The 18,236-nt window shown below is 47.0% G+C and overlaps 1 protein-coding gene across 3 annotated transcripts in view; it reads left to right on the forward strand.

Moving 5' to 3' along the window:
- crppa (CDP-L-ribitol pyrophosphorylase A) overlaps positions 1–18,236 on the forward strand; it is a 481,556-nt gene that overhangs the window by 149,519 nt on the left and 313,801 nt on the right. For all 3 annotated transcript variants that reach the window (XM_068009407.1, XM_068009398.1, XM_068009416.1), the window contains exon 5: positions 832–877. In XM_068009407.1, the coding sequence (XP_067865508.1) occupies positions 832–877 (46 nt within the window). The remainder of the gene's footprint in view (positions 1–831; positions 878–18,236) is intronic.

The following is an 18,236-nucleotide window of genomic DNA, read 5'->3' on the forward strand; positions in this document are numbered from 1 at the left end:
ATTCAGGTGTGAATTGTCACTCCCTGGTTTGTGCTGAATTAACTCACCAGCCTGGGAAGTAGCATTGCCACGATTGGCCCCAGTGTCTCTGGGTACTGAAGGGAAAAATCAGCTTAGGCTTCTGACCCTGGTGACATTCCATTGATGCCTGCTGGTTTTAGAAGCAAGGGCGGCACAGTGGCGCAGTGGAGGGCGGCACAGTGGCGCAGTGGTTAGCACCGCAGCCTCACAGCTCCAGCGACCCGGGTTCAATTCTGGGTACTGCCTGTGTGGAGTTTGCAAGTTCTCCCTGTGTCTGCGTGGGTTTCCTCCGGGTGCTCCGGTTTCCTCCCACCTGCCAAAGACTTGCAGGTTGATAGGTAAATTGGCCATTATAAATTGCCCCTAGTATAGGTAGGTGGTAGGGAAATATATAGGGACAAGTGGGGATGTGGTAGGAATATAGAATTAGTGTAGGATTAGTATAAATGGGTGGTTGATGGTCGGCACAGACTCGGTGGGCCGAAGGGCCTGTTTCAGTGCTGTATCTCTAAACAAGTATAAGAAGAGAAAATAAGAAGGAAAATTGGTGTTAGAAAAAAGTAAAGTCAATATGGAATGTTACATATCATGAAGATATGCTAACTGAGGAAACATTGAAGTATTTTAAGAAGTAAACAGCATAACCTACTTCTAGCTTTGATGTTTGTGCTTAACAATAAAATCAGATATCCAGAGTACATTCTGTGTTTTTCCATTTGTTTGATGATGTAAAGAAACAGTTTCAGGCTGCGATTACATGAGCTATTGATTTTCTTTCTGTGATAAACATGAAATTTCTCTGCCCTTTAGGTGACTTACAAGCGGGATCTCTATGCAGCTGAGTCGATTATCAAGGGTATGTGTTCATGTATATGTCAAATTGAGTTGTTTGAACGGTGTTACTGAACTAGATATGTCTTAACTCTGTTCCTAGCATAACTGAGTGTTGGATGTGCTCAGACTGTGATGGCAAATTGCACTGCGATGTATTGTAAAACTAGGAACATTGTTACATATCAGGCTGGCAGCAGTTGCTGTTATAAACTGTCCACAGACACAATTGGTGACTTGTGATCAGTTATTTAAAACATTTCATCAGTTCTGATGAAAGGTCACAGACCTGAAACGTTAACTCTGCTTCTCTCTCCACAGATGCTGCCAGACCAGCTGTGTATTTCCAGCACTTCCTGTTTTATTTAAATTTTTGGTCTCAGAATAAGAATTTAAAAATCCTGGTAAACAGAAGTATATGCATTTTTTAAAGTTTGTTTTGTTAGCCTAGTTTTGCTAACTTTACTTAACTTGTTGAAAACTATTTAAAAAGCAAACTAGGTTGAATTTTAACAGTAAATTGAGTGAGAAGGCTGAATATTAGCAGCCTTATACATATGTAGAAAAGAAACTGTATCTGGAATCTATTGCACTTCTTTAGACTGCAGTAGTACTTTGCGGACTGAATGTTGAGTTCAATAGTTTCAGAGCATGACTGGCCGCCCCCCTTTTTTATTTTTTATTTTTATTTTATTTTAGCTTGTTTCATCATTCATTTTTTTTAACCATGTGCCTGCACACTTTTGTTTTCATGTTTGTGCTTTTGGCCAAGACTGTTCATTATTCTGTCATTTAACACCCTCTCAGCACTAACGCTTTGTCTTTCACCACACCATTAACACACCCTTTGCCTTTGCTCCATGACCTTCTGGTCAGTTATTCTCTGTGACCCTCTGTCCTATCGACACCTTCCCTTTCGTTAGCAAGTAGCCAAGTGCAGCTGTGGGAGTCGGTAGGCTTATAATGAATATTAGTAGACAGCCTATCCCCAGAGATGGAGACACAGAAGTCGAGGAAGGGAAGGGAAGTGTCGGAAATGGACTAGAGGTGTGCAAAGGAAACCCCGACGCAAGCCCGAATTCTGGACCCGGAAGTCCGACCTGAACCCGACACGTCGTCGGGACCCGTCCAGGTTGGGTCGGGTCGGGTGGCAGGCCTTTACATCAGAACATGGCTAAAGGCCTGCTACCCGACCTGACCCCAACGGGATCCAACGGCATGTGTCGGGTTCAGGTCGGGTTGGGCTTCCGGATCCATCATTCGGACTTGGGTCGGTTTTCCTTTGCACACCTCTAAAATGGACCATGTAAAGATGAGAGAAGGGTGGAAATCAGAAGCAAATTTGATAAAGTTTTCCATTTCAGGGCGGGAGCAGGAAACAGCACTGATACAGTCAGCCATTTGAGCATTGTTCATTGAATACAAAATAATTTTCTAAAATTTATTCTTGGGACGTAGGTAATGCTGGCAAGGTAGCAATTAATGCCCATCCCTAGTTGCCCTGAGGCAATTAGAGTCAACCATCATGTGCAACTAGAGTCATATGCAGGCCATACTGGATTGTGGTGGCAGGTTCCTTTCCCTGAGGACATAGCAGTTTGGTTTGACATTGGGCAGCTTTCTTAGTTATCTTTTCTTAGTACTAGCACACAGATCAAGAGATTTATTGAATACAGTTTCACGAGCTTTGTGTTGGGATTTTGAATTCACGGTCTGGAATTTTATCAGGCATTTGGGGATGGAGTGAGAGGCAGGAAGGCTGGCAAGCTGGCACAGAAAGGCGTTGGAGGTGCCTGCCGTCTTCCTGCCACCATGCCATCTTTCAAGCAGTGGGAAAGGTGGCAGATCAGCTGCCCTCCAGGAGCCCAATTGAGCCAATTAAGGGCCACTTCCCACCTCCAAGGGCATTTTGTCCACGTCGGGAGAGCCCACCTCTGCATAGGGAAACCGTCCAGTGAAACCTGGTGGCCTCCCAGTGGGCTCTGGGATGCCCTCCTTTTTGGGCAGTCCATGGCCCATGGAGCGGACCCCTGGCAGGAATGGGTCCCCCCACAGCAGAGGTGCTGCTTGCCCTCAGCGACCCCTCACTCTCTCGATTGCTGGCGCCTACCTGCCTGGCCCAGTATCCCCCAGTCCACTTACTTCTCTTTGAGGACGCCTCAGTCATTGAGTTGGCCTCTCCTCGCAGCTGCAGCCTCAGCAATGGCCAACAGTAGCGATGATGCCGTGGAGCTGCTGGCCCTGTGATTGGTACAGCAGGTCTTGGGGGCGGGCCGCCAACCTTAATTGGCAGCGGTGGCCACTTAATTGGCCACTTCCAGGAATATGCCTCCTTGGGTTGGGTCACCTCCTGCCTTTGGCCCTGTCGGCGGGACCTCAGCCGCACTGGAAAAATTCAGCCCATAATGTCCGGGTTGCTCGACCTGTGCTGTAACTAACAGGTTACTATACTCCCTGTCATCAACCTAAAGGTTCCTCATATCTCTCCTCTATCATATTTAATATTAGCATTAACTATAACCAATATACAAATTCTGTTTCTAAATACAAAGGAGTCATTGGTTAGAATTTTCAAGTGATGGCCCCTGCCAAAAAGAATGTCAGGAACCTGTTGAACTCTTCAGCGGGCTTTCCAAGGCTCTTTAACTTGCCCACAATATTAGCATTTCCCCTCCAGGTTCCCCGGCCAATCAGGGAGGGCAGGCAGCTGATGTGCCGCATCTGTCAAAGGAAGGATTTCTAATTAAAGGGACCCTGACAAGGATCAGAAAGGCTCAACTACACAGGAACTTTTGAAGTTGCAGTAACCACAGTACTGGAGAAAAGCCCTGGGAAGGCTGTTACCTGGGTCGCAGACTCTTACCTGGAGGTTCTGTTGTGAGATATGAGAGACTGCAGAGAGAGCTGATCTTTCCCAAGGATGGGAGGACGAGACCAGGCTGGCATGCAGGGAAGTGGCTGAGGAAGTCAGCAGCAGGAGTGTGGACCCTCCCAATTGGGGACAGTGCACCAAGAGGATCCAGGACTGCAGGAAAGTGGGAAAGGAGAGTGGCACAACAATTACAGGTGCCAAGCCCCACACTCACAAGCACACAAGAAATAGGAGCAGAAGTAGACCATATGGCCCATAGAGCCTGCTCCGCCATTCAATATGATCATAGTTGATCTTGGGCTTCGATTCCACTTTCCTGCTCGCTCTCCATATTCCTTGATTCATTGAGGGACCAAAAATCTATCCCAGCCTTAAGTACATAAAATCATCAGTATCTCAGCTTTAAATGTATTCAGTGATGGAGCATCCACAATCCTTTGGAGTAGAGAATTCCAAAGATTCACAACCCTTTGAGTGTAGTAGTTTCTCCTCATCTCAGTCCTGAATGATTGGCCCCTTATCCTGAGGCTGTGTCCCTGTGTTCTAGATTCCTTGACCAGCAGGAACAATCTCTAAGCTTCTACCCTATCAAGCCCTTTCAGAATCTTGTATGTCTCAATTAGATCGCCTCTCATTCTTCTAAACTCCGGAGAATATGGGCCTAATTTACTCAGCCGCTCATCATAGGACAACCCCCTCATCCCAGGGACCAATTTAGTAAATCTTCGCTGAACTGCCGCCACTGCAAGTATATCCTTGGTTAAATGTGGAGACCAAAACTGCACACAGTATTCCAGGTGCAGTCTCACCAAAGCCTTGTGCAATTTTAGTAAGACTTCTTTATTTCTGTACTCCAATCCCCTTGCAATAAAGGCCAACATGCCATTTGCCTTCCTAATAGAGAGTCAGAGACCTGGCGGAATAGGGGGGTGGGAGTGGCGGGGTGCGGTGGGTGGCAATGGCGGAGGGAAGGTTGTGGGGTGGCCCTCCAGTGACAGGCACCTTGATGGCCACTGGCAATGCATGGCCAGCTGCTCCACTGAGAAGAAGATCTTGGTTCAGGAGGCTGCAGATGTAAACAATGACCTGCTGTGAAAACCTGAGCTTCATGTCGAGAAAACTGATCTTCTGCTTGCACACCCTATGTTGGAGGTGTCACCTCCTTCGAGCTGGATCTCTGTGTCTACTCCCTCTGCCAGGGGTCGGCAACGTGTCCGTACATGGACACCAGTGTCGGTGGTAAAAATTGTTGAGGTCTGCGACTGGTAATTTCAGGGGTGAGAAATTTCCCATTGGCTTCTTCTTTCCGACCAGACCAGTTTAAAAAAAAAATCGCAACTGTCAGTTTCACGGCTGACAGATGCTGAGAGTAGAGTAGCAGTTTCCGAACTTTGGACAGCTTCCGGGTTTCCAGCGGGTTCTGATTTTTTTTTGACACAGCCCACCGAAAACCACGAAGGGGTTCAGAGAGAGTGGGGAGAGAGAGAGGAGGACAGAGAGAGAGAGAGGGGATCAGAGAGAGAGAGAGGGGGACAGAGAGAATGGGGGACAGAGAGAGAGTAGGGGAGAGAGAGAGGGAAACAGAGAGAGAGAGGGGGACAGAGTGAGAGGGAGAGCAGGAGATAGAGAAGGAGACAGTGGGGGAGAGAGAGAGGGACGGACAGAGAGAAAGGGCAGAGAGAGATGGGGTACAGGGGGGGGGACGTCAAATAGAGAGAGAGCAGGGGGACAGAGTGAGAGGGAGAGCAGGGGGACAGAGAGAGAGTGGGGGAATAGAGAGCGCGGGGGGACAGAGAGAAAGAGAGAGAGGGAGACAGAGAGAGAGAGTGGGGAAGAGCGAGGCGCGTCAGAGAGAGAGAGCGGGGGACAGAAAGAGCGGGGGAAAGAGGGAGTGGGGGAAGGAGAGAGGGAGTGGGGCACAGAGAGAGAGAAAGGGGAGCCTGAGGGGGGGGCGGCAGAGAGAGAGAGAGAGTGGGGGAGATGGTGGGACAGAGAGAGAGAGTAGGGGAGAGAGAGATGGGGACAGAGAGAGAGTGGGGACAGAGAGAGAATGGGGGACAGAGAGAGAGAGAGGGGACAGAGCGAGAGAGGAGGGGGTAGAGAGAGAAGGAGACTGAGAGAGAGAGGGGAGAAGGGTGGAGAGAGAGACGGGGGACAGAGAAGGGGGTCAGATAGAGAGAGAACAGGGGGACAGAGAGAGAGGGAGAGCAGGACAGAGAAAGAGAGAGGAGGGGACAGAAATAGAGAGGGGGGCAGACAGAGAGGGAGGGAGGAGAGAGAGTGGGAGACAGAGTAGGGGACAGAGAGAGAGAGGGGGACAGAGAGGGAGGGGGAGAGAGAGGGGGGGAGACAGAAGGAGGGGGGCAGAGAGAGAGAGTGGGGGAGATGGTGTGACAGAGAGGGGGGGACAGAGAGAGAAAGGGGGGATAGAGAGAGAAAGGGGGCACAGAGAGAGGGGGGACAGAGAGGGGGGAGGGGGGCACAGAGAAAGTGGAAAGGTAACAGAGAGAGAGAGAGAGAGAGAGGCAGGGAACGGAGAGAGGGGGAAGAGAGAGACAGTGGCAGAGAGAGAGATAGAAAGGGGAAGAGAGTGAGGGGGGACAAAGAGAGAGAGTGGAGAGACAGAGGGAGAAAGGGGGGGTGGGACAGAGGGAGAGAACAGGGGACAGAGAGAGAAAGAGAGGGGAGGGGCCACAGAGAAAGGGGAGGGGGGACAAAGAGAGCGAGAGGGGCCAGAGAGAGTGGGGGGACACAGAGAGAGGGGGGATCCAGTGAGGGGGGCACGACACAGAGAGGGGGGCACAACACGGGAGGAATGACACAGAGATGGGGGAACACAGTGGGAGTGGGGACAGATAGAGGGAGGGAGGAGAGGGAGACAGACAGAGAGAGAGAGGAGGGAGAGAGAGAGATCAAGCTCACTCCTGACAGATGGACATCTATCTGGACTACTTTGCATCGCTATATCAAATTGACATTGACTACCTATGTAAGCAAACAAAATGCCAGGTATCTCACTAAATCAATGTCCAACATAGTGATGAGAAAGTAAGTCAATAAATTAGTCTTCTCATTTAAGCTTCTTCATAAAAATGCACATTTGTTAGTTTGATTAATAGTAAGATAACGTTTTAATGCCTTTATCTTTCCGAAATTGTCTCACCGGCTCACTATATAAGACAAAAATTGTAATGTGGCCCCCCATGTGAAAAGGTTGGACACCCCTGCTCCAAGCCTTTAACGTTGTGTTTTAAAATAACCTAGCAGCTATGTTTTTAAAACACAGTTTAAAGGCTTGTGTTATATAACCTCAGTTTAAAATGGAATCAGTCACTTAGGGAATGTCTTGATTTCTACCATCTGGCACATATTATTTTCACTTGGGACACAAGCTCAGTGACATGTTGAAAGTTGCGGGACTTTCACTCTATATAAATGTCGCAATTCTGCTGCTATCCATTTAGAATCACATTGTCCCAGAACTTGTATTGAGGGGAAAACAGGCAAGAAAATCCAAGGAATCTCCAGATGTCAGCGCTGTAAGTGCCTCATGAATACAAGATTACGGTGTAATGGGACTGAGTGATATTGGCAAAAACAGGATGCTGCTGACCCATTTGTAATAGTAAATACAATGTATTAGATAACTTTAATAAACCTGTCACCAGGTTTCTTGGAGGCACCCAAGATCACGTCGTTGGCACTAGCTGGACCTCATCGTCACAAGGCGAGCCTCTTTAAACAACGTTCAAATCACATACAGCTTCCACAGTGCGGACTGCAATACGGACCACTCCCTGGTGTGCAGCTCAAACCAAAGAAGCTGCATCACTCTAAGCAGAAGGGCCGCCCGCGCATCAACACTAGCAGAATTTCTCAACCACAGCTGTTACATAAATTTCGAAATTCACTTGAAAAAGCCCTTCAAAACACTCCCACAGGGGATGCTGAGACCAAGTGGGCCCACATCAGAGATGCCATCTATGACTCAGCAATGACCACCTATGGCAAACGTGTGAAGCGGAATGCAGACTGGTTTCAATCTCACTTTGAAGAGCTGGAACCTGTCATAGCCGCTAAGCGCATTGCACTGCTGAACTACAAGAAAGCCCCCTGTGAGTTAACATCTGAAGCACTTAAAGCAGCCAGAAGCGCTGCACAAAGAACAGCCAGGTGCTGCGCAAATGACTACTGGCAACACCTATGCAGTCATATTCAGCTGGCCTCTGACACCGGAAACATCAGAGGAATGTATGATGGCATTAAGAGAGCTTTTGGGCCAAGAAGATCTCCCCCCCGCCCCCCAAAAAATCTAAATCAGGGGACACAATCACTGACCAACGCAAGCAAATGGACCGCTGGGTGGAGCACTACCTAGAACTGTGCTCCAGGGAAAATATTGTCACTGATACCGCCCTCAATGTAGTCCAGTCTCTGCCAGTCATGGATGAGCTGGACATACAGCCTTCAAAATCGGAACTTAGTGATGCCATTGATTCTCTAGCCAGCGGAAAAGCCCCTGGGAAGGACGGCATTACTCCTGAAATCATCAAGAGTGCCAAGCCTGCTATCCTTTCAGCTCTGCACGAACTGCTTTGCCTGTGCTGGGACGAGGGAGCAGTACCACAGGACATGCGCGATGCCAATATTATCACCCTCTATAAGAACAAGAGTGACCACGGTGACTGCAACAACTACCGTGGAATCTCCCTGCTCGGCATAGTGGGGAAAGTCTTTGCTCGAGTCGCTTTAAACAGGCTCCAGAAGCTGGTTGAGCATGTCACAGAGGCACAGTGTGGCTTTCGAGCAGAGAGATCCACCATTGACATGCTGTTCTCCCTTCACCATCTGCAGGAGAAATGCCGTGAACAACAGATGCCCCTCTATATAATAATAAAAGCAAAATACTGCGGATGCTGGAAATCTGAAACAAAAACAAGAAATGCTGGAATCACTCAGCAGGTCTGGCAGCATCTGTGGAAAGAGAAGCAGAGTTAACGTTTTGGGTCAGTGACCCTTCTTCGGAACTGACAAATATTAGAAAAGTCACAGATTATAAACAAGTGAGGTGGGGGTGGGGCAAGAGATAACAAAGGAGAAGGTGCAGATTGGACCAGGCCACATAGCTGACCAAAAGGTCACGGAGAACAGGCAAACAATATATTAATGGTGTGTTGAAAGACAAAGCATTAGTACAGATTAGGTGTGATAGATGCCCCTCTATGTTGCTTTCATTGATCTCACCAAAGCCTTTGACCTTGTCAGCAGACGTGGTCTCTTCAGACTACTAGAAAAAACTCAGATGTCCACCAAAACTACTAAGTATCATCACCTCATTCCATGACAATATGAAAGGCACAATTCAGCATAGCGGCGCCTCATCAGACCCCTTTCCTATCTTGAGTGGCGTGAAACAGGGCTGTGTTCTCACACCTACACTGTTTGGGATCTTCTTCTCCCTGCTGCTGTCACATGCGTTCAAGTCTTCAGAAGAAGGAATTTTCCTCCACACAAGATCAGGTGGCAGGTTGTTCCACCTTGCCCGTCTAAGAGCGAAGACCAAAGTACGGAAAGTCCTCATCAGGGAACTCCTCTTTGCTGACGATGCTGCATTAACATCTCACACTGAAGAGTGTCTGCAGAGACTCATCAACAGGATTGCGGCTGCCTGCAATGAATTTGGCCTAACCATCAGCCTCAAGAAAACGAACATCATGGGACAGGACGTCAGAAATGCTCCATCCATCAATATCGGCGACCACGCTCTGGAAGTGGTTCAAGAGTTCACCTACCTAGGCTCAACTATCACTAGTAACCTGTCTCTCGATGCAGAAATCAACAAGCGCATGGGAAAGGCTTCCACTGCTATGTCCAGACTGGCCAAGAGAGTGTGGGAAAATGGCGCACTGACACGGAACACAAAAGTCCGAGTGTATCGAGCCTGTGTCCTCAGTACCTTGCTCTATGGCAGCGAGGCCTGGACAACGCATGTCAGCCAAGAGCGACGTCTCAATTCATTCCATCTTCACTGCCACCGGGGAATCCTTGGCATCAGGTGGCAGGACCGTATCTCCAACACAGAAGTCCTCGAGGCGGCCAACATCTCCAGCATATGCACCCTACTGAGCCTGCGGCGCTTGAGATGGCTTGGCCATGTGAGCCGCATGGAAGATGGCAGGATCCCCAAGGACTCATTGTACAGCGTGCTCGTCACTGGTATCAGACCCACCGGCCGTCCATGTCTCCGCTTTAAAGACGTCTGCAAACGTGACATGAAGTCCTGTGACATTTATCACAAGTCGTGGGAGTCAGTTACCAGCGATCGCCAGAGCTGGCGGACAGCCATAAAGGCGGGGCTGAAGTGTGGCGAGTCAAAGAGACTTAGCAGTTGGCAGGAAAAAAGACAGAAGCGCAAGGGGAGAGCCAACTGCGTAACAGCCCCGACAACCAATTTTATCTGCAGCACCTGTGGAAGAGTCTGTCACTCTGGAATTGGCCTTTATAGCCACTCCACGCGCTGCTCCACAATCTACTGACCAACTCCAGGTGCATACCCATTGTCTCTCGAGACGAGGAGGCCAAAGAAGAAGAATAAACCTTAATCAATGATGAACTGTCTATGATTTGTCATGAAGACCCCCAACTGTCAAGAATGAGGCATATTAATTTTGTTATATGAACATCAATTTAAACTGTTGCTGGAGTGAAGAGATGACTTGTTTAAAGAGATTAGCAGTGGCTGGAAAAACATTTGCATACTAAGAGACAGTGCTTGGAGAGACAAAAGAATTGCTCACTGATTCAATTAATAGAGCTTGGGCTGGGCAATGGCGATCCAAATCTTGACAGTGTAAAAGACAGCACTACACCCCCCCACCACCCCCCACCCCCCGCCCCCACACAAGTGCTTTGGAATCCACAAACGCACGAGTTTGTTTAAAAAAAAGTGAGTCACATGGCTAACCTGCTGACTCAGGTCTGGTTTTGAACTATTCACAGGACAGCTTGGGTCAGACTACAGATTGCACCTGAACTTGGAACAAGAGCCTCTCTCCTGTTGGGCTCTCTCTCTTTCTCTCATCTCCAGATCCACTGAAGTCACTTAAACCTCAAGAGAGAAAAGACTCCTCCATCGAAACAAGTTTTAAAGCGTGCACTGGCCCCAACAAAATGGCAAGACTTTCCAGAAACCAAAGACTCTACATTGAACTCAAAGGACCATAAATAGAAACCCAGCTATTGCCTCAAACTTTTCCCCTTCATTCTTTCTACTTTTTCTGTCTCTATCTGCATGTGTGTTTATCGCATATGCATGCTAGCATGGTCACGTCGTGTATTCATAGTTGTTAACTGAATTAGAGTTAAAGATGAATAAGCTTCCAGCTTTTTTGTTTAAATCTAAGAAAACCTGTCTGATTGATTTCTTTGCCTTACAATTGGAAAGCAGTGAACAAGGATTCACTGGCGGGGAGCTAAAAACACAGTGTTTTTATAATTAAACTCTGTTACGGTTAAAGGCTGCGAGGGAACCCCTAGACCCCTTTCTCACCTGGTCATAACAGATTCTTTAACAAAATCCATGCTGCATTTGTAGTTTTAAAAACTGTCGGGGAAGAGATAGTAAAAATTTATTATGTTTCAATGACCATGTTAGAAAGTTATTAAATTGATTTTTTTGCTGCAAATTGGATTAAAGGACAAGTTTTACAAGCATGTCAAACTGCAATATGCTTCATTTACTATCCAGTTTGAGGGCAGATAACCTGAGTGGCCAATGTCATTTGAAAGTTGTCTGTATCATATAATTATAGGCTGTGTTTGCTGACAATGCAACCACTAGGCGGCGCTGCAGTGGCACATGCGCAAATGCAGTGTGTGCCATTAAAACTTCACAGTCCGCAACGTCAGGCAGCTGCCAGGACTTAAAATGGCACTGCTCAAATAATCACACAAAGGCAACCTAAACACATGGCAGCACACAATGGCCGGAGGGAGAGAGTGAGCGCTCCAGGGAGGGAGTGAGCAAGGGGGCCGGGGAGGGAGAGAGAAAGCGGGCGGCGGTGGGGTGGAGCGAGTGGGCGTGGGGGGGAGCGAACGGGAGGGGGAGGAGGAGAGTGTACCCGCCACCACCAAGGTCTTCGGCCGTGCTCTCCCCGCTTCCCCCACCCCCGCTTCCCCCACCCTGGCTCTGTCCCCGCTTCCCTCACCCCCGCTCTCTGCCCGCATTACGCGATGACGTCATTTGCACATGTGCCAAACAGTCCTGGCAACACTGCTCTCTGCCCGCGTTATGTGATGATGTCATCTGCGCATGCGCCAACCAGTCCTGGCAATGTGGAACGCAGCGCATGCGCAGAGAGTAGGAGCCAAACAGTGCATGTGCGCAGATTGACAGTCTGATGACGTCAGCTGCCGGCTGCGTTTCAATAATTACTTTGATAATTATATTACATTAAAAGTGCACCTTTGCTAACAGGTTATAGATTTGGTTTGGACATAAATTGGTTAGTCTGGAGCACAGATAGTGACTAACAATTTGTAACTGAATAATACTTGCAATAACAACCGCTCAACATTTTGCAGAAAAGCTTTTGTTAATGATTATCTTGTCAGAGCGGAATCAGAATTAACAGTGATAGACTGAGATATCGACATAAGTGAATTTAAGAGAATTGCTTTATTGGAGGAACTGAAGGACGCTCTTTATTTGTGATTGTGTTTATCTAATTTTGTCACTAGCTTTGGTGAGCAAATGACATTTTGTCCATGAGAGATGCTGTTGTTTCTGTATTTTAGAATCCAGGACCTAGTTTAACAGCCTGTCAAGATAAAGAAACCTAACCTTAACTACCTACCGTTAATCTCTCTGTCCCTTCCTGTCCCACTCTGCTTTTGTTTTTTGCATGACTCTTCTGAAGTACTATCGCATCCATCCTATGAATTTCTCCTGATTTGGAGATCACTGCCCTTTTGTTTGCTGCCCTGTCTTCAGACACATATTACAGCAGGTGGAGAAGTTGCATAAACATTGACCATCACGGGTTAAATTGTCTTGTGACAATAGCAGTGTGAGAAATGGTCCTTCTTCCTATTGCTGATTTTTCAACTGTCTCACCTCAATAATCACAATAACAATCCCCTTCTTGTGTTTCATGGTTTATTGAATGAATTTGTACTCCTGACACTGTGAATCCATAGAGGTTACCCAATAAGGTCCGCGACATGGTGCATCTAGCTCTATTCTGTCAACAAAAGTAATTTGCATTGGCATTGCATACTGTTTTGCTTGCTAGCTAATACAGTTGTGCTGATCTCCATTGATGTTTGTATGCTGAGCTATTTTATTCACAGGGAAAAAGGTGTTTTAATTTGGTCTGTGTTTTGATGGCATTAGATAAGCTATACACTTTATATACAGATTAATTACCCCCATGTCTGTGGCTTTGTCAATAATTTTGTTAAATGTCCGTGGTGCAACATGTTGGTGTCTATCCCTGCCCTCTGCCCTATGGGGCAACATGTGGCTGAGGAGAAGGCAGCTGGTGCAGCTGTTGGTGCTTACAGTGTTGGTGTTGGTAGTGCTGTTGTTGCTCTTCGTGTTTTTCATCAGTGAAAGGCAGAATTGCATAAGTTGCTCCCATGCTGTGGTGAAGACTGGCAGCAGGGAAGTGCAGCTGAAGGTGAGTGAAGTGAAAGACAGGTGAAGTGACTCCAAAGAAGTTGGCGATCACCTGTCAAGCCATGAAAGCACTCTCTGAAAAGGAGTGCGGTGAGCAGCAGATTCTCACCTGACCATGGCTGGATTCCTTCAATTTCAATGATCAAAGGCTTCCCACCTGTCAGTTTCACTGAAGAAGCTTGCCTCAATGACCCTGGTGAGGTACTGACAGCTGGGGGAATTGATCCGCTGGTTGTTAAAACCAGAATGCAGGGTTAAAGAGATACTTAATTGCCTGTTTGTATAATTTAATTACTTTTCTGAAAGCTCCAAGGGAGTTCCCCACTAGCCTTCAATCCCACTCAGCTGAAACCCGGAAGATGGTGGGATGATGTCGGGATCCTGACCCAATGTCACTTTTATTGGATTTAACTCCCCGCATACACCCAAATTCGCCTCCTGTTGCCTGTGAAAACTTTCCCCGCCTTTAAGTTTTCCTTTCCCTGTACGCAATAAAAACCTCGTTCTTTGTACAAAGATATTGATCACATATAGGTTTAAAAGGTGAGACTGTCTGGTCCAGTCCTTTTATTGAAACCCTCCAACTAAATTTCTCCTATTGAAATATACAGGGGGTTCTTTAATCCAACTGTGATCAAATGTCAATAAATATATATATATAAAAACATATATTTTATATAATAATCTACCTTCCCAGAGGTGGAATGGGCAGTTTCTTGCTTGAAGCATCATTTGTGACTTCTGTTCTTCCCTGCCTTAGAAAAATCTTCTTGTAGGTTATTGAAACATATAGCGGGTGAAATTGGTTTTGGGCAGCAGCCCAAGTCAGGTGATAGTGGCTGCCTGTTTTACACCTTACTTGATTTTCTTTTCCATTGAATTTGATGGAAAATAACTTTCACAGCCTGGTCATACACAGATTTTCGAAGAACTTAATGATGGCACCTGATGAAAAGTATAGTAGAATTCTACTACATGTACCCAACCCAAGCAGGTCAGCCTCCAGCATGTTTCCAAACAAAAAGGAGCCACCTTTTCTATCTGAGTTGATCTCTCTTTGCTGCCTATGATTCACAGTGGAAGCAGTAACAGAAGTATGCTGTATCCTGGAGCCAGGCTTTCAGACAAGTTCAGGGATAAGACACAGGTCTGCCAGTAACGGTCTGTGTGAACACTGCTTGAAACGTGGCATACAACTGGTTCCTTCCAAGCAGCAGTAGGGGATATGTGCCAAATTTCACAAGCAGCACTGAATGAAGAAGGTGGATCACTCTTGATATCCCACCCACTCATCAGCTGTGTTTCTTGCATCTGGGCTGATGTGCACAAGGAACAAATTTAATTTCTTTAAGTCAGTTAAACATGCAATTGTAGGCAGGGTCAACTCTCCTGACTTGTTCTACACTGTGGCAGGAGCACATATTTCATTCTGAGTGTTGACTACTCTGGTCCAAGTGCCCATTTTTCATGTCTGAATCAATTCCTCCAGTATACATCATCAGGTTATTCATGAGGCGTGGGATATCCATCTTCACTCAATGCCCGCATCTGGAGCAACTGCTTACTGATCAGGACTAGGAGCCTTGACTGTTTATTTTTTCTTTCCAAACCAGGGGCCTGTTCCAGCACCCCTACTGCTCCTGCATCTGAGATCAGCTAGTTTGTAACAGACCTGGGATTGAACCAGGGACTTTCATGCAGTTGTATGTCTGAATTACACACTTAATAGTACGTATACCATTTGAGCAGGTTGGTTCTTTTAAGGAAATCATGATTACACGCTACGGAAATCACGATTACACATTATAAACCAAACATATTTAATAAAGCAGGGTTATTTATATAGGAGAAAGAGGTTACACTTTTTCCCAAGAAGCAGCACTATTGTTGGATCTGAGAATAACTGATATGTTCATTTGCTGTCGAGGATAGGGTGACCTCTCACTTCTTATGATGAAAGAGCACTAGCTGTTCAATCTCAGTCTGCCACTGCAATCCCTATACCTTCAGGCAATGCACCACCTAATATACAGTTTTAAATTACACACACTAGTACTTCAGATGCGGCGAAAGGGCAGTAAATTGAACCTTCCACACCTGACTTACAGTAAAGATTAAACAAAAGCAGTTGGCCACCAACCAATGAGTGGGTAACAGCATAAACAGGCTGTGCACAACTTGCGGAAATGTTTCAAACCATTAGAACATTATTCAACAACAACAAGATAATTGAGATTTCAGCCTCAGCAGAAATACGTAATACAAGGAGGGTAAAATTACAAAGATGTGCTGCAGTTCACTATAGTAAGATTGCAGAAGCACAGAAGAGTTAATTTCCTTTTAATGCACTGAGAGCACATTAAATGAGAATTTATTTTTTCTCATTTATTTTTCCCCCAAGTGTAAGCTTGGCGAAGCGGTAGTGTTCTTATTTCTGATTCAGAAGGGTGTGGATTCACATCCTATTCGAGTGTAGTACTAAGAGAATATATTGATGAGACATTAAACTGAAAACGCCTCTGCCTGTTCAGGAGCTATAAGATCACAGGACATTATTCAACAAACTGCAGTGAGTATTCCTGATGTGTTGGCGAACAATCCTCCCTCAGCCAACACCACAAAAGGTCCATTCACAGCCATTGAAATGCTTTTGAAGTGTAGACACTGTTTTAATATGGGGAAATGCAACAGTCAATTTGCACACAGCAGGCTGAATTTTTTTATCCTGCCGCCAGGAGCAGTGGCGGGTGCACAAAATGGCGGTGGTTCCCCCTCCCCCCCACCCCCGACCCCCCGATGTCAGCAATTACGTGGTGGGCGGCCATTTAACATAATGACGGTGGCCGTTACCCCTCAATCACGGGGCGGGGTCAGCAATGGAGACGCCGTTCACGGTATCACCTGGTGCTAGAACAGATGCTGGCGCCATCTTGAAAAGACTGCCAGCCCTGCATTTGCATTAGTGTGCTTTCATCAATATATCCCTGAGGATTCACTTCTGCTTTGTTTAAAAAGGATTTTGTTCTCTGCAAGCAGCCCCCTGGGCATTCATCTAACGATGGCAGATGTCCACATTTCCCTTCCCACTCCCCCAATCCACTTGCAGAGGTCTCCTCCCCCCAATAAACAGGCCACTGGCAGAGTTCTCCTCCCCCCCAATAAACAATCCACTTGCAGAGTTCTCCTCCCCCCCCCCCCCCCCAATAAACAGTCCACTTGCAGAGTTCGCCCCCAATAAACAGTCAACTTGCAGAGTTCTCCTCCCCCCAATAAACAATCCAGTTGCAGAGTTCTCCTCCCCCGAATAAACAATCCAGTTGCAGAGTTCTCCTCCCCCCAGTAAACAGTCCACTTGCAGAGTTCTCCTCCCCCCAATAAACAGTTCACTTGCAGAGTTCTCCTCCCCCCCAATAAACAGTCCACTTGCAGAGTTCTCCGCTCCCCAATAAACAGTCCACTTGCAGAGTTCTCCTTCCCCAATAAACAGTCCACTTGCAGAGTTCTCCTCCCCCCCCCATTAAACAGTCCACTTGCAGAGTTCTCCGCTCCCCAATAAACAGTCCACTTGCAGAGTTCTCCTCCCCCCCCAATAAACAAGCCATTTGCAAAGTTCTCCTGCCCCCAATAAACAATCCACTTGCAGAGTTCTCCTCCCCCAATAAACAGTCCACTTGCAGAGTTCTGCACCCCCAATAAACAGTTCACTTGCAGAGTTCTCCTCCCCCCCCATTAAACAGGCCACTTTCAGAGTTCTCCTCTCCCCAATAACCTGTACACTTGCAGAGTTCTCCTCCCCCAATAAACAGGCCACTTTCAGAGTTCTCCTCCCCCCAATAAACAATCCAGTTGCAGAGTTCTCCCCCCACCCCAGTGACAAAAATGCTTCCTGAGTTCTCCCCCCCCCCCCCACTTCACAGACAAACCACTTGCAAAGTTCTCCCACCCATCCACTTCCCCTCGATAACACCAGTAATGTTACTTACCCTCTTGAGGCAACGAGGCCTCTCACCTCGATGGCGCCAGCTTTTTAAAGATGCAAAACTGTAGGCATGTGAGTGCTGCACGTCCAACACAAGATGCGAACACTTTCGATTGCCAGGAATGACGTTTAATTGTATGCTGAATAGTATTTAACTGGTGTAAATGATAATGCTGTTTTGTCAGGGTGGAAGTGCCACCACGGCACTTCGCCGCCTCCGACAGAATCGGGAAGTTGCATTACAGTGTCGGGTTCAGTGGCGGACTTCTCCATGTAGGTTCTCTGCACACCCCCCCCCCCCACCCCCCCATCTGAAATCCCAACTTCCAGAGGACCATAAAATCCAACCCAGCAAATAACATATTTTGGTAATGTTGGTTGAGGGATTGATATTGGCCAGGACACCAGGAGAATGCTCCAGCTTTTCCTTGAATGGTGCCATGGATCCACCTGAGAGGACAGACGAGGCCTTAGTTTAACACCTGATCTAAAAGACTTTTTTCAGGAAACGTCCTGTGAGGTCAGGTGAATTACAAAGGGTCTGTAACTGAGGAGCAAATTGAAGCACACCTACAAAATGCTACCGGACCCTCTCTTAAACTGCTAACTGTTCTCTTTTGAGTTCAGTTGGTAGCACTCTCACTTCTGAGCCAGAAGGTTGTGGGTTCAAGTCCCACTCCATAACTTGAGCGCAAAAATAAAAACTGATGCTCCAGTACAGTATTGAAGGTGCTGTCTTTTGGATAAGATGTTAAACCGATGCCCCGTCTGCCCCCTAAGGTGGACATAAAGATCCCACGGCACTATTTTGAAGATCAGGGAGTTATCCTCAGTGTCCTGACCAATATTCATCC

Source organism: Heterodontus francisci, chromosome 2, assembly GCF_036365525.1.
Source record: "Heterodontus francisci isolate sHetFra1 chromosome 2, sHetFra1.hap1, whole genome shotgun sequence".
Lineage (NCBI taxonomy): Eukaryota > Metazoa > Chordata > Chondrichthyes > Heterodontiformes > Heterodontidae > Heterodontus > Heterodontus francisci.